Source organism: Ovis canadensis, chromosome 1 (genome assembly GCF_042477335.2).
Source record: "Ovis canadensis isolate MfBH-ARS-UI-01 breed Bighorn chromosome 1, ARS-UI_OviCan_v2, whole genome shotgun sequence".
In the NCBI taxonomy this organism is placed as follows: domain Eukaryota; kingdom Metazoa; phylum Chordata; class Mammalia; order Artiodactyla; family Bovidae; genus Ovis; species Ovis canadensis.
The window spans coordinates 281,139,578-281,155,800 of record NC_091245.1 but is presented as its reverse complement, the minus strand read 5'-3'; the positions used below and the strand labels follow the sequence as shown (position 1 = coordinate 281,155,800).

At 46.3% G+C, this 16,223-nt stretch overlaps 1 protein-coding gene across 1 annotated transcript; it reads left to right on the top strand.

Moving 5' to 3' along the window:
• The first annotated feature begins 2,513 nt into the window (after positions 1–2,513).
• Positions 2,514–15,871, top strand: LOC138436687 (histone-lysine N-methyltransferase PRDM9-like). Its single transcript, XM_069582639.1, has 11 exons — positions 2,514–2,588; positions 2,995–3,118; positions 3,425–3,532; positions 7,723–7,772; positions 9,561–9,717; positions 10,534–10,635; positions 10,852–11,123; positions 11,704–11,771; positions 12,897–13,090; positions 14,760–15,303; positions 15,382–15,871. The coding sequence occupies exons 1-11, from the start codon at positions 2,514–2,516 to the stop codon at positions 15,869–15,871; spliced, it is 2,184 nt and encodes a 727-aa protein (XP_069438740.1).
• The last annotated feature ends 352 nt before the right edge of the window (positions 15,872–16,223 follow it).

Genomic DNA, 16,223 nt, shown 5'->3' with positions numbered 1-16,223 from the left:
CCATTTCTCCACCCAGACTCCCAACCACCACTTGATACTAATTCTACAGTCAGTTGTCTTGCTTCCAGTACATGGAAATCACGTTATTTTTCTGTGAACACATCTAGCTAAGGGCCAGAAACAGTGTCCCTGTTTTATCTTGTGAAGCCAGTAGGTGTCAAGTAAACTCAGCTCTGTGGCTCCTTTGTCCTCCAGTTCGATGCCTCATTTTACAGAAAATACTTGCAAGGCTTTGAGGTTTCATTCATGCCTCATTTCTGAAGGCTTTTAATCCCTACATTAGATATACAGATGACTCATCAGTGCCACTGCTACTTTGAGGTTTAAAGTCGTCCAAGTTTTTTCTAACATACTTAGTCCATGCCTTGCATTTAAATCTTTGACCATATGTTGTTTATCCTGTGTCTCATCAGAATTTAATGACACCGTTTTCCCCTGAATAATGCAGTACTCATCATATAGAGTTCTTGCCAAAACTGGATTTGACAAGGTAGGGCACAGGTGGGCCTAGGAGAAAGTCCAGGAGCATGACTAGTCTGGTGGAGCCGAGATTCCAGTTGAGGGCACTGGAAGGAAACATCGAGCCTGAGGACAACCTGCCCACTTGAGGATCCAGGCCTAAGAGGCCATTCCTGAAAACAAGCAAAGAAAACGGCCAAGATGCATCTGCGCGCTGGAGGCTTCCTGACAGACACGCCCCCAGAGCAGCCAATCCCTGAGCAGTAGGGCGGGGCCTCCATCACGCTCTGCACCCTCCCGGCACCTATTGGCCAGACTGCCTCGGTCGCAACGCCGATTGGTCGCTCGTGCCTGACAGGGTACAGGCCGGCTGCTTGCCCTTCACTTCACCTCAGCGCAAGAGGACTGGACGTCGCTGTGGTGCTAGCGGGCCCCAGGCCGGGTTGGGCAGCGCCGCAGGACAGCGGGGAGACTGATGGGAACGCACCCTGCACAACCCTCATAAACCCTTAGCCTGACGGCTTCAAATTCCAAGGTGGGAAGCCCGAAATCCCGTCAGCTTTGAGGAACCTGAGTCCTAATCTGAAGGAAGCTTGCGTCTCGTCAGCTTCAGGGACTACAAGTCCCTTCACCCGCAGAAACACTGGATCCCCTAGTGCTGTGATTTTCAAATACCAGAGTAACCCCAGTTCCCCTCAGCCTGAGGCACCCTAAAAATAGCACCCGCAGGGAGACCAAGTTTCCTTAACCTCAGAGACCCTGAATACCTCAGCCTGGGAGCTCTTAAAACTCTTCATCCTCAAGACCCCAACTGTCCTGCCTGTCTCAGACCTAAAGCGCCTTAATAAGAAACCCCTAATTTCCTGAGCCTCAAAGATCCCAAGTTCTCTCACCCTGCGCATTCTACATCAGCCAAAAGATCCCTTTTTTTTTTTTTTTTTTTGCAAAAGCACAAAGGGGTTTTATTGCTAGCTCGAGCTAGGGCTCATGTCTCATCCAGCGCAGTGGAGTTTTGACAAGAGCTCCAACCTCTGAATCTACTTTTATACAGACAGTTCTTTGTTCCTGTAACAGCATAGCTGATTGGCTAAACGGTACCTGTGTGCAGGACTTTTATTTATTTATTTTTCTTTATTTTTTTTTAATTTCAAAATCTTTAATTCTTACATGCGTTCCCAAACATGAACCCCCCTCCCACCTCCCTCCCCACAACATCTCTCTGGGTCATCCCCATGCACCAGCCCCAAGCATGCTGTGTCCTGCGTCAGACATAGACTGGCGATTCGATTCTTACATGATAGTATACATGTTAGAATGCCATTCTCCCAAATCATCCAACCCTCTCCCTCTCCCTCTGAGTCCAAAAGTCCATTATACACAACTGTGTCTTTTTTGCTGTCTTGCATACAGGGTCGTCATTGCCATCTTTCTAAATTCCATATATATGTGTTAGTATACTGTATTGGTGTTTTTCTTTCTGGCTTACTTCACTCTGTATAATTTGGCTCTCACCCTGCGCATTCTACATCAGCCAAAAGATCCCCAGTCCCCTTTGTCTGAAGACCCCAGTTCCTTCAGCCCGTGTGACCCAGATCTCCTCAAGCCAAGTGACCTATCCTTTAGACGTAGAACCACGTTATGCCCAGATTTTTCTGAGTCCCCAGGCAGAGATCTTCAAAATCCTTCTTGGAGAAATATTCCCTCTCCTGCACTGGAACAGAGTCCTGATTTCAGCCTGACCCCAGTCCAGCAGTTAGGGGCTTCCAGGTCTCCTCAGGAATCGCTCCGTCACCCACAGACATGTCCTTCCCAGTGCCTTTCCTCACGGGGGCTGAATTGTAGGGGAACCAAAGAAACCAAATCTAGTTCACATTAGGCTTGTCTGTCATAGCTAGTTTGGATCTGTCCATCCCACCAATACCCTCACCCCGACTTTCCCCTCACCTTCCTGCCCTGGACACTCCACCCAAGGAAGACAGACCAGGCTCTGGCCAGTGGTCTGGGCTATCTCAGTACCTTCTTCTTCCACAGGTACCTTGGCCTTGAGCGCTCCAATGGCCACGAGGCCGAACAGGTCTCCAGAGGAGAGCACTGAGGGAGATGCTGGGAGAACAGAGTGGAAGCCCACGGTGAGAGGCAGAGGCAGCAAAGCTGGGCTCTAAACCAGCTCTATAGGAAGGACATGGCGCTGGTCCCCGAAGGACCACAGACTACTTGCCTGGTTAGCTGAGTGAACTTCTCTGTGACCATACACAGGATGGGAATGCCTGGTCCTGTCTGAGATGGTGGGGTGGAGTGGGACAAAACGGGACACTAGCATTGTCAACTGCTTTGTGTCCAGGGAGAGTTAGGAAAATGCTCAGTGTTTGTTTAGTTAAGCAGGACACAGTCGGGAAGGAAAGTCTTCATCCCTGCCTCACAGAGACCATCCAGTAGCTTCAGGCTACTCCCTGCACAAAAGGTGGAGGAGAAGACCCAGCTCTAAGGTCTGACTTATATTAGTAAATCACTGATGAAATCTATTATTTTCCTTAGGCAAAAGATGCTTTCAAAGACATCTCTGTATACTTCTCCAAGGAAGAATGGGAAGAGATGGGAGAATGGGAAAAAATTCGATATAGGAATGTGAAAAGGAACTACGAAGCGCTGATTGCTATAGGTAACAGGAAGTGCTGGGTGCCTGTGAGCCTGGGAAACATGAAACAGGTCTTCACCCTCAGTGTTCACTTAGCCCCCTCACAGGTGGCTTCATTTGCTTACAGTTCCCTTTTGTGTGGAGACTAACCTGGAGGAAATGTTTATTGTTTTGTACCAAAGGGAGGTTGACCCTGCAGTGCAGAGCTCACCTCTTGCCTTGTTTAGATTCTCCCAGCCCATCCTACTGATTTCCCTGACTTTGTGACACTTTCCTTTGCTTCTGTGCTTTGTTCCTCCTTCTTAGAACAAATATTTAGCTTCTTTCCAGGTTTCAGAGCCACTCAACCAGCTTTCATGCATCACCGCAGGCAGGTCATCAAACTCCAGGTAGATGACACTGAGGATTCTGATGAAGAATGGACACCAAGGCAGCAAGGTGAGGGGCCAGCAGGATTTAGAGGTGTCTTCCTGAAACCAGTCTGGGCTTAGGTCTCAATTATATCTCAGCCATTAGCAAATAAAACATAATTTTCAGCATTCCAAAGTGGTTGTGGCTGAATATTGACATAAGCCTGAATGAAGATGAATGTATAGGTTTTCCAGTGTAATTCTCAAAAGTTTTATGTTTAAAATTTATCATTCTTTTTAAAAAGAATTATTTTTGCTAAACATTCTTAATGAAAGGCAGTTAAAGAAACCTTAGAAATAAATTCACCAAAGAGATTTAATACTAATCTCATAATTGGTTGTTGGATTAAATCTCTTAGAAGAGGAAATGATTAACATATTATGTCAAGATACATTATTTATGTAGGTATATAAAACAACAATACATGATCTTCTTACCCTAAGGTGAAATTAATTCTTTGTTTTAATTCTGGGAAAGGGTTTGAGAGAACTATTTATTCTCCCTGATCTTTCCCACATTTCACTGACCAGAGACAGCATCAGGTGAATAAAATGAAGTACACTCATTATAAAATAGAAGTGAGCAGCTCACTTCCTCTTCTGCTGCTCAGATAGTTTAGAACAGTTAATCTTCCTAGACTGGAGCAAACAATTTAGATAGTTCTATGATTCTCCATCTATGGATTTCTGTTCTCTGAGATTTTTTAAAATTATTTATTTAGTTTTGGCTGCACTGGGTCTTCGTGGCTACACATGGGCTTTCTCTGGTTGCAGTGAGTGGCTTCTCATTGCAGAGCACATGCAGGCTCAGTAGTTTGTGACACACAGGCTTAGTGGCCCCACAGAAAGTGGGATCTTCCTGGAACAGTGATCGAACCTGTGTCCTCTGCATCAGCAGGCAGATTCTCATCCACTGTGCCACCAGGGAAGTCCCTCTGTTCCCTTAGGTTATTAAAACTAGTGAAAGGGACATGAAAATCAAACATTTGGTTGTCTGCAAAGGTTTTGACAAGAAGAGAGATTCTTCATAGGGAATACATCTGCCACAGTCCACCATGCCTCTGCACATCTTTACTTACCTTAAGAATTTCTGAGTGTGTGGAACTCTCTTGCTAACTATGTACACATTAGTGGCCATAGTGTTAATTGCTCCATCGTGTCTGACTCTTGGCGACCCCATGGACTGTAGCCCACCAGGCTCCTCTGTCCAGGGGATTCTCCAGGCAAGAATACTGGAGTGGGTTGCCATTTCCTGCTTCAGGTGGTCTTCCCAACCCAGGGATCGAACCTGCGTCTGTTGCATCTCCTGCATTGCAGGCGGAATCTTTACCGCTGAGCCACCGGGGATATATATACACATTGCTGTATAACAGATCTGTAGAACTTTTCCATCTTGCGTGATTGAAGCCCTAACCCACTGAGGAACGATTCTCCAATCCTTCCTCCTCATAGCCCTTGGCAACCACGATTATATTTTCTGCTTCCATGGGTTTGATTAATTTAGATAACTCATAGAAGTGGAATCAGGCAATATTTGTCTTTTTTGGATTGGTTCATTTCACTCAGCATATCATCAAGGCCCATCCCTGATGTAGCATATGACAGAATTCTTTTTTAAGGCTTAAAAACATTCCAGTGTGTGCCTGTGTACATAACAGATATAAGATATTTCTTATATATAATCTTTATCTGTTTATCCACCAATGAACATTTAGATTGCTTCCACATCTCGCCAAGTGGGAATAATGCTGCAATGGCCATAGATGTGCGCACTATTTATTCAAGATCTTCCTTTCAGTTTTTAATGGAAATAGACTCTTGGGTTGGATTGCTAGATCATACAGCAGTTCTAATTTTCTGAAGAAACTCCATACTGTTTTCTATGAAGTTTGCGACATTTTACATTTCCAACAATCATGTATAAGGGTTCCAATTTCTCCATATCCTTACCAAACCTGCTATTGTCTTCTTATTCATATTGCCCATCACAGAAGGTTTCAGTTTGTATTTCCTTATTGATTAGTAATGTTGAGCATCTTTTCATATATTTGTTGGCCATTTGTGTGTCTTTGGAGAAATGTCTATTGAATTCCTTCTCCCGCTGTGTTAGTCAGCTCAGACTGCCGTAACAAAACAGAGCACATGCCTTAAACCACAGAAATTTGTTTTCTTACAATGCTGAAGCATGGAAGTTTGATATCAGGGTGCCATCGTGGTCAATCAGGTTCTCTTCCTGGCTTATACATAAGCTTCATATTGGTGTATGCTTATTAACCCCTTATCGGATACATATTTTACAAATGTTTTCTACAGTCCCATAGGTGGCCTTTTCACTCCATTCACTGTGTCCTTTGCTGCACAGAGACTTTAAGATTAATGTAATCTCATTTGTGTATTTTCACTTTGTTACTAATACTTGTGCACTTGGTACCAGATCTAAGAAATCATTGCTGATTCAGTGTCATGAAGCTTCACCCTTGTTTTCCTCTAAGAGTCTTGTCAAGTCTTGCATTTAGGTCTTGAATCCATTCTGAGTTGGTTTTTCTTCATGTTGTTAGATCTTCGTTATTTTGCATATGGATATCTTCTTTCCCCAGCACCATTCGTTATAGGGATTAAACTTTCCCCATTGTCTTGACACCCTTGATGGAGATCATTAGACCGTGTATCCAAGAATGTATTTCTGTTAATTTCTGGTTGTCTGGTCTGTTCCATTGATTGACATGTCTGTCTTTATGCCAACGGGCTTCCTCAGTGGCTCAGCAAGTGAAGAATCTGCCTTCAGTGCAGGAGACACAGGAGATGCAGGTTCAATCCACGGGTTAAGAAGAGCCCCTGGAGAAGAAAATGGCAACCCCATCCAGTATTCTTGCCTGAGAAATCCCCTGGACAGAGAAGCCTGGTGGGCTACAGTCCAAAAGGTCACAAAGAGTCGGTACAGCTGAGCAACTAAGCACACACTTTATGCCAAAACTATACTCTTTTGGTTCCTGTAGCTTTGTAATATGTTCTGAAATCAGAGGCCTCCAGCTTTGCTGTTCTTTCTAAGATTGTTTTGACTATTTGGGGTCCCCTGAGATTCGGTATTAACTGTAGGATGGATTTTCTATATCAGAAAAAAATTCCATTGGGATTTTAATAGGAATTGCATTGAATCTTTAAATTACTTTGGGTAGTATGAACAGCTTAATAATATTAAGTCTCCAGATCCATAAACATAAGACACCTTTCTATTTACTTTTATCAGAGTCCTTTCAGCAATACTTTGTAGTTTTCAATGTATAAGTCTTTCATCTCTTTAAGTTTACTCCCAATTATTTCGTTCTTTTTGATGCTATTACAAATAACATTATTGGGACTTCTCTGGTGGTCCAGATGCTAAGCCTCCACACTCCCAATGCAGACAACTTGGGTTCAGTCCCTGGTCAGGTAACTAGATCCCACATGCTGCAACAAAGACCTGGCACAAATAAAAAATAAAAATAAATATTTTTTAACTTAAATTTAGATCTTGACTATAGTTTTTAAAAAATGAAAAATAGGATTGTTTTCTTTTTTCTTTTTGGAATGGTCATCGTTCATGCATGGAAAGATATTTGAATGTTGATTTTGTACCATGCAACTTTCTGTGTAGGTGTGTGTGTGTGTGTGTGTAATTTTAAAGAGTTTTCTGTACATAAAATAATGTCCTCTGTGAACAGACATAATTTTACTTCTTTCTTTCCAAATAGAAGCCTTATGTTTCCTTTTCTAACCTAATGCCCTGGCTAGGACTTCTAACATTATGGTGAATAGAAATGTTGAAAATGGGTATCCTTGCCTTTTTTTCTAGATCTTAGAGAAGTTTTCAGCTTTTCACTGATGACTATGACGTTAGAGGTAGACTTTTCATATATGACCTTTATTATATTGCAGTCACTTCCTTCTACTCTACTTTTTTGAGTATTTCTACCATGAAAGGCTAGTAAATTTATTAGATACTTTATGGACATCAGATGAGGCACAGATGAAGTTTCATATTTTTTTTTAATTTTAAGAAAATTATGTAATGCTCCCAGTGGAAGCATAGGAGTTGATGATACAGAAATCATTTTCCATTCCTCCTTTGGTAATCCTTGTCCTAGTCACTCTCTGGCTCAGAATTATGTGTCTTTAATTGGAATGCCCAGAGTTTGGAAACATTTACCAACCAAAACACTGATTCCCATCATTTTTTAGGTAAACCTTCTTCGATGGCCTTCAGAGTGGAGCACAATAAACACCAAAAGGTGAGTATTTCCCAAATCCTGTTGCCAAAATATCCTTCTCATGGATCCAGTCACAGGTGAGAATAGGAGAAAACACAGAGGTCCTGGAGACTGCTGCCTTCCTGTCCTGAATCTTTAGCACAATGTCTGATATCATCACCATCTTTATACTCAGTAAGAACAGCAACAATAGTAGGCTGTTCTGTTGTTACATTATTTTCACAATATCTCAGAATTTAAGCATTTTATGTGAATAAACTTACTTAAACCTTAAAACAATCCTACCGTACCTATCAGTAGGTATATAGCTATCACCATTATAGATCACAAAACTGAGGTAAAAAAATGATTAATTATACGCCTGAGATCACAGTATCACTGGTAGTGCAATCTAATCCAAAGCTCTTTTTCTAAACTCCTTACAAAATGACTAAAATTCCCATAGTTCCATGAAGTTTATTCATACATCTTTATATCATTCATCTGAGATGTTTTCAACCTCAATTCTTTTGTGCTGTGCTAGGGAGGGATATGCTAAGTTATCTGACTAAGGGAAGCTTAAGGACATGCTGAGCAGTTTGTAGAGTGGACGGTCAAAGAGGAAGAAGCTGAAGGACATGTTGGACACTTTGTAGAGTGGACGGTCCAGGATGATGAAGGTGACAGGATCCCTACTTCAGAGCCTCCCAGTCCAATAAGAGGAAGCAACTTGCAACCCTGACAAGCCTCGGGTTTATGACTGAAAAGCAACAAATGAGAAAATAACTGAAGGACTTCACATTGATTACCCGCTTTTGAGTAGAAACTCATCTGGGCATCATTTCAAATGCTCATTCTTGCAGGAGGAAGTAACAAGTCCTTCCCCTGAGCTCTGATTAGGCAGCTCTCATGTTTGGATTCATTTGTTTAGCCTGCCCTGTGTTGTGAGCTTTGAGAGCCTAGCCCATACCCATTAATTCTCAGAAGTCCAGGCCCAGCTTAAAGCCCCTGAGTGCCCCCTGAATGTTTTGTGAATGAGTGACTCCACATTTAAACATTCATCTAGGAGTAAGAAGGTCAAAGAATGCTGAACAGTATCTGTGAGCTAGACTTCAAATATAGAGACAGTTGAAAGGATTAATTGATGGCAGGGATATATACTCATGTTCATACTGTATTAAATAGCTCACACCACGATTTGTTGAAATGTTATTAAATTTCATGTCCACTGTAACATTAAGAATGAGCATGTATACCAATTTATGGATCAGAAAACTGAGGAGAACCAGCTAGTCATACAGCCTTGTTCAAGCACAATTGATGAGGCCAGCTACTTTAATTCTAAACATTGTCTCTAAGAGGACATGGCAACCTGCAACTTTCAGCTCACTTTCTTTACTGTCTAAATGTGTTTCTCCGATCATCTTTTCTCTTCTCGATCTCACTGCTTTGTCACCTTATCTTCCAGATGTGTTTTGTCCCCTCTGTAATTTTCCATACGTCCTCGTCCATCAAAGGGCCACTAATTAATAGAAAACCTCCCGGATTTTTCTATGAGCCCTTACCCTCTTCTTTCCCTGACCTCCAGCTATTCTTCTTGCCTTGCTCTCCCTTTTATGCAGAAAGTTGAAGGGAAAGAACCTTAAGATATGAATTCTAGTTTTGATTCACTACCCACTTAGGTCCTTATTTTACACTCCAGTGTTCAGACGCCTCCTCCACCAGATGTTTCCAATTGTCAAAGTATTAGCTAAAGTCGTGCATGTGAAAACACTTCATAAAGTCCTAAAGAACTAAAGAAATGCATGTTGTCTTTTACTCGTGTGGAAGGCAATGTCCAGGGCACCATTAAGTATGGAATCTAGTTTGAAGGAATTGCCGGGAGCAGCAAAATTGCTGAAGACAAGTGGCTCCAAGCAGGCTCAGAAACCGGTGCCCCCTCCCAGAAAAGCAAGGATCCCTGGACAGCACCCCAGGCAAAAAGTCGGTAAGAGAAAATTTGGGGAGTTCCTCTAATTAGTTCCCCTAATCCTTGTAGAAAAGCTAGTAAGTATGGACTAGGTGTGTGGTGTGAATTTTGGGTAGGCTTGGGTTTAAGATGGACTGATCTGAAACATGAAGTTAGCAATGGGGCCTTGGGAAAATCTTATACATTTTCTGAGGTCTTGATTGCTCATCTGTAAAGTGAAGATAAGGATACATAACTCATACAGTGTTTGAAAGCTTTACATTAAATGCAAAAGTGCTGACACCGTTTTGAGCTATAAGTAGTTCAGTAAATCCAGCTGTGACGACAGGGACCATGCCTTGTTAGTGTTTATGCCCAGACCTCTGCTCAGTGCCTTACATGTCATGTGCCTTCAACGTATGTTTTCTGAGTACATGTGTCAGTGAACTATTTCCTAAGTAAGAAGGTGGGAAGTTAAACCTGCTAACGAGAAGTGCGGGAAGCTAACACTGGACTGGGCATCTGTGGTCAGTGAGGAGCCTCAGTCTCCTGAACCAGGAGTTAAAGGGGGAAGAAACAAAGCATAGAAAAGGGACTTCCAGTGGTTAAGTGGTTAAGACTCCTGCTTCCACTGCAGGGGGTGCAGGTTCCATTCCTGATCAGAGAACTAAGATGCATAAATATGTAACATTAAAACATAAAATTACAAAAGTAAAAGTTTAAAAAATACATGTAAACAACTTTTAACAAAGTGTATAAATGAACAGGTAGGACATCTCACACTTTCCGATAAAACAGGGACTACTAACTCTCCAAACCCCACCAGCCTTGTTTAGCTTCTGTTCTCCATCTTAGAACGCAAAAGAACGGAGACTGGAGTGAAGAGGTACAGTCTACGAGAAAGAAAGGGCCATGTGTACCAAGAGGTCAGCGAGCCCCAGGATGACGAGTACCTCTGTGAGTGCCCCCGCTGGCCCACTCATGGAGAAGGGGCTACGAGGCCTTTGTCCAATAACCTCACCTCACCATTTGGTCCCCCAATCATCCCCTTCCTCTGTGACTTGGGGTGCAGGATAGAGGCCACATGCCGTGAGTGCCCCAGTTCTTTCTGAAGGTCTTTACGACCAGCAACATCACTATACCTCCCCTCATCCCTGTTGCTCTCGCCTCCAGATTGTGAGGAGTGTCAGAACTTCTTCATCGACAGCTGTGCTGCCCACGGGCCCCCAACCTTTGTAAAGGACTGTGCAGTGGAAAAGGGGCATGCCAACCGCTCAGCCCTCACTCTGCCCCCTGGGTTAAGTATCAGACTGTCGGGCATCCCTGAGGCTGGGCTTGGAGTGTGGAATGAGGCATCCGATCTGCCACTGGGCCTGCACTTTGGCCCCTATGAGGGCCAGATCACAGACGATGAAGAGGCCGCCAACAGTGGATACTCCTGGCTGGTGAGAAACACCCCTGTTTCCCTGTTCTCTGGCCTCGAATTGCTTGTGTGTAGTGGGGGGTACTTCATGTCTACATGCAAGGATGCAGGTGGTGATGACACGGTCAGCAATGACACAGGCAGTCCTGTGTACCGTGTGCACTGGGCATGAACGTGGGACTTCCATCTAAAGGTCAGAGGAGAGGTGGGAGACACTGGTCCAGGCACACAGGACCTCTCTCTAAAGCTCAGAGGAGGGGTGGGACCACAGTGTACAGACATACAGGACTTCTATCTAAAGCTCAGAGGAGAGGTGGAAGACACTGGTCCAGGCACGCAGGACCTCTCTCTAAAGCTCAGAGGAGAGGTGGGAGACAGGTACAGACACAGAGGTGACTCCTCCTTTGTGGAGCCCTTCCCTTCAGTGAACCAGGAGACTCAGACTTGGAATGATGATTAAGCAGCTTACCATTTGGTCCGACTGGCAGTTGAATCCATGCAGGCTGAAGAGCGCCAATGACTGCAAAGGGAAATAGTTCTTCTATTACTTCCTACCAAAAAAAAATAGAGAGGAAAGCTTGTATCTCTTTTCTGACACTCAGATCACCAAAGGGAGAAACTGCTACGAGTATGTGGATGGAAAGGACACGTCCTTGGCCAACTGGATGAGGTGTGCACAGTGAGTCTGCAGTTTGTAGATGCCGCTCTTCCCTCAAGCCCCCACCCCTTTCCTTCTCAACCTGTCTCCCTCAATAGCTTTCACATCTTCTTTCCTCTTTTCCCTCCATATCATGGTCTTTCATTTCAAAAGACATTTGAAGGGAATAAAAATATAGCATATATAGTGCCCTCAAAATACAAGTCTAGATGCTGAACAAAACTGGGGGACTTGAAAACAACTTGAGGAGTCTAGATTCACCAGGGACACTCTAACTCACTTAACTGACACTTGCCAAGCATTTTATGTTCCAGTTTAGACAGTGAACTTCATTACTGAAGCAGATCACACATCCCATGTCCTTTTGGAGAACAACTGCAGACAGACAGTAGCCAATTGATTTTAGGAACAGTAACCTTAATTTCTCTATCTTTGAGAAACTGCACAGCGCCAGGATAACCTAACACGGGAGACCTTGAGTCCATGTGGGCAACAACCTCCCCAGGCTCGGTTCCAGTGAGAAGTGGGTCCTGAGGCCTTGGAAGGAATGGGGGGCAGGATGGCCGTGAGCAGGGCCACGGCACGAGGGCCGTGCCTTTCATCAGGGCAGGAAGAAAGTGAATAAACTATCACTCTTCTGGGTCTTAAGCTATGTCAGAGCACTCTCCAAGTTTCCATGCGAGGGGGAGGGCAAGTGAATATGACCCTGGATACACGTGGGGAGATTGGAGGGAAGCCTCAGGAGAGAAGGCAGGCTGGGGTGAGTGCTGAGGGCTGCATGCTAGCAGAGGAGCACCCTGTCCTGTGGAATGAAAGAGAACTTAATTCAGAGTTTAGAGGAGCTGGAGGTCACCAGCCCCACAGACAGTCCAGGTGGAGACGAGTCTGGAACTGGGCTCTATAAAGTGGCTAATTAGGAAAGCAGAAAAAAGCATTCCAGCCAGGAAGAGGACTGGAAACAGGATCTGGAAATGGGAATTCACATGGCCTGGTCGAAGGTGTGAACAGAAGGTCCCCATGAGGGGCGGTGGAAGCCATGGCGGCCTCAGGGCCTGAAGGCAAGGAGCTGGGCGTGGCCCGACAGTGGAGGGCACTCATCACCTGAGGTTTCTTTCCCTTTCCTGGCCTCAACCCCAGGTATGTGAACTGTGCCCGGGACGAAGAGGAGCAGAACCTGGTGGCCTTGCAGTATCAAGGGCAGATCTTCTACCGAACCTGCCAGGTGGTCAGGCCGGGCTGTGAGCTGCTGGTCTGGTACGGGGACGAGTATGGCCAGGACCTCGGCATCAAGCGGGACAGCAGCGGGAAGAGCGAGCTCGCGGCCGGGAGAGGTGAGCGCCACCCCTCTTCCAGCACCCCACCCCATCCTGGGGAGCCTCCCTGGTCCGACTCCGAGGCAGAGTACAATCCAGTCCAAAGTCAGTCGGGTCGCAATTAAAATGCCTCAGACTTTGATTCATTTCATATGACTGTTAGGAAAAGTTTTTTATATTATAAATGTTTGTTCTAATTTTTAATATTTCATGCAGAAAACATGTAACATCACCTTCTGCTGAAAGGCTTAGAAGCAAACAGCAAGTTTTCTAGTGCCTACCAGCTCTCTCCCCGTACCTGTTTCTTCCTCATTTCCTCCCATTTCTGAGCGACACGTGTGCAGCGATTTGCATTCAGTTACTGTTCCAGTGTGTTGCCGTGTGAGTTCACACTCTGTGCCAGGCAGGGCTCCATGCACCGAAACAGACGGACCCACTGCCCCGGGGCAGCATGGGCTTCACACCAGACGGGGGCTGGTGCTCTGAGAAGAACCAGTGCAGGGAAAGCACCTCCAATCAGCGTGAGCAGAGGGTGGGGTGCGGCGCAGGGTGGTGGGCAGGGTCTCTGCAGCGATAACACCTGTGGGAAAGGATTCCAGGCAGGGGAGCAGCCAGTGCCGCAGTCCCAGGCCCGGGAAGAGAGGCCATGCCCGTGGTCACAGGAGGAAGCACAGAGGGAGAGGAAGGAGGCTGGACGGGACAGGGACGCCTCAGGGCCCGTGTCCATGTGCAGGCCCCAGGGGTCTTCCTGGATGACACAGAACAACCATGCGGCTTTCAGCTGCAAGCGGCATGTTCTCTGTGCTAAGACGATGCTTTGGTTCATTTTTGGGAAGAGACAGCAGTGGGGAGTCCCCTCAGAGGTCAGTTCACTGCCAGACATGAGGGGAGAGTGGGCTGGCTGAAGATGCTCGGGAGTGAGGGTGTGAGGCGTCTGGCTGGAGATGTATTTTTAAACAGGGCTTCCTAGTGCATGTTAAATGGACTGAGACTGAGTGAAATAAGGGAGGTATGAATACTGGTGAGGCTTGAGAAAGGACATGCCTCTATTTATGATTCATGGGAAACAGAGAGGAGCAATCTGTGAGCCAGTGGGGGCAGCAGGAGCCAGAGGCCGGCAGTCGGTGGGCCCGGGGCCGCCTGGCCTCGTCCAGCCTGCGCCCACCTCCCGCAGAGACCGGCACGGAGCCCGCTCTGTGAGCCAGGAGCCACAGAGTCAGCTTCACTCGCGCCTGCTCTAACCACCCCCTGTGCTGCCGCCCACATGCAGAGAGCTCCGGGCCAGGTGCCCCTGACTTAATAGACCCTTTCCCTCCCAGGGAGCCACTCAGGAGGATTCCCCCTGAGTCGTCAAGTCTTATCTCTCAGTAGGGTAACACTCCTGTGGCCACTGTGACATGACCTTCCAGACACTTACACACAGGGAAAGGCTCCTGCAGAGCCACCTCTATCAGGAGAGACGCTGCCTCTGCGGCTGCTGGAAGGTCCCTAGTCTGGGTAGAAAAGGCCCTTGACACAAGCCTCCTGGATTTCTGTAGATGCAGAGAATAAGAATGGAATGGAAAGTGGACTGTAGAGACGCACCTGATGGGAGACAAACCGTGCACTGCCCACACTAAGATGATTAGTGGGGCGGGCCTCACCACGGCAAACCAGCCACCTGACCAAAAGCTTCCTCTCTCAGCAGAACCAAAGCCCGAGATCCACCCATGTGCCTCCTGCTCTCTGGCCTTCTCCAGTCAGAAATTCCTCAGCCAACACGTCCAACGCAATCACCCCTCTCAGACCCTCCTGAGACCATCTGCAAGAGACCACCTCCAACCAGAGGATCCCTGCCCAGGCAATCAAAATCAGCAGCAGCGATATTCCGATCCACACAGCCCAAGTGACAAACCTGAGGGTCGCGAGGCCAAGGACAGGCCCCAACCTTTGCTGAAAAGCATAAGGCTGAAGAGGATTTCAAGGGCCTCCTCCTATTCACCCAGAGGACAAATGAGGGCTTCTTGGGTGCATGAGAGAATCACAGAAGAGCCCAGCACAAGCCAGAAACTGAATCCAGAGGACACGGGCAAATTACTCATGGGGGCAGGGGTCTCAGGGATTATAAAAGTCAAGTACGGAGAGTGTGGGCAAGGATCCAAGGATAGGTCAAGTCTCATCACAAACCAGAGGACACACACAGGGGAGAAGCCCTATGTTTGCAGGGAGTGTGGGCAAAGCTTCAGTCGGAAGTCCCATCTCATCAGACACCAAAGGACACACACAGGGGAGAAGCCCTATGTTTGCAGGGAGTGTGGGCGAAGCTTCAGTCGGAAGTCAGTCCTCATCACACACCAGAGGACACACACAGGGGAGAAGCCCTATGTTTGCAGGGAGTGTGGGCAAAGCTTCAGTTGGAAGTCAGTCCTCATCACACACCAGAGGACACACACAGGGGAGAAGCCCTATGTTTGCAGGGAGTGTGGGCGAAGCTTCAGTGATAAGTCAGTCCTCATCAGACACCAGAGGACACACACAGGGGAGAAGCCCTATGTTTGCAGGGAGTGTGGGCGAAGCTTCAGTCGGAAGTCAGTCCTCATCACGCACCAGAGGACACACACAGGGGAGAAGCCCTATGTTTGCAGGGAGTGTGGGCGAAGCTTCAGTTGGAAGTCAGTCCTCATCAGACACCAGAGGACACACACAGGGGAGAAGCCCTATGTTTGCAGGGAGTGTGGGCAAAGCTTCAGTGTTAAGTCAAATCTTATCACACACCAGAGGACACACACGGGAGAAGCCCTATGTGTGCAGGGAGTGTGAGTGAATCATGACCAACAAACCACATTTTAGCCACAGGAGGATTACTGCAGCCACCCCATGCCTCAGCTCTAAGGGGGCCTGAGAGGAGGCCTGTGACCCATTACAGTCCCCAAGAGTATGAGGAGAGACTTCCCAGGTGGTCCAGGGGCCAAGACTCCAATGCAGAGACCCATGTTCAGTACCTGATTGGGGAACTAGCTCCCACATGCTGCAACTAAGACACAGCGCAGCTGACTAAATAAATACATAAATAAATATTTTAAAGAAAGAGTGTTATCAGCACAGAATTACTTGATTAGATAGACCTTCCACTTTCATGACAGGAGAGGAGGTAGGAAAACAGCAGAGGGTT

Excerpts from the sequence above, each read along its gene's own strand:
- LOC138436687 (XM_069582639.1), top strand. The coding sequence starts at position 2,514 with ATGGCCACGAGGCCGAACAGGTCTCCAGAGGAGAGCACTGAGGGAGAT. Across the intron at positions 7,773-9,560 it reads AGCACAATAAACACCAAAAG|GCAATGTCCAGGGCACCATT; the intron begins GTGAGTATTTCC and ends CTCGTGTGGAAG. Across the intron at positions 10,636-10,851 it reads CCAGGATGACGAGTACCTCT|ATTGTGAGGAGTGTCAGAAC; the intron begins GTGAGTGCCCCC and ends TCTCGCCTCCAG.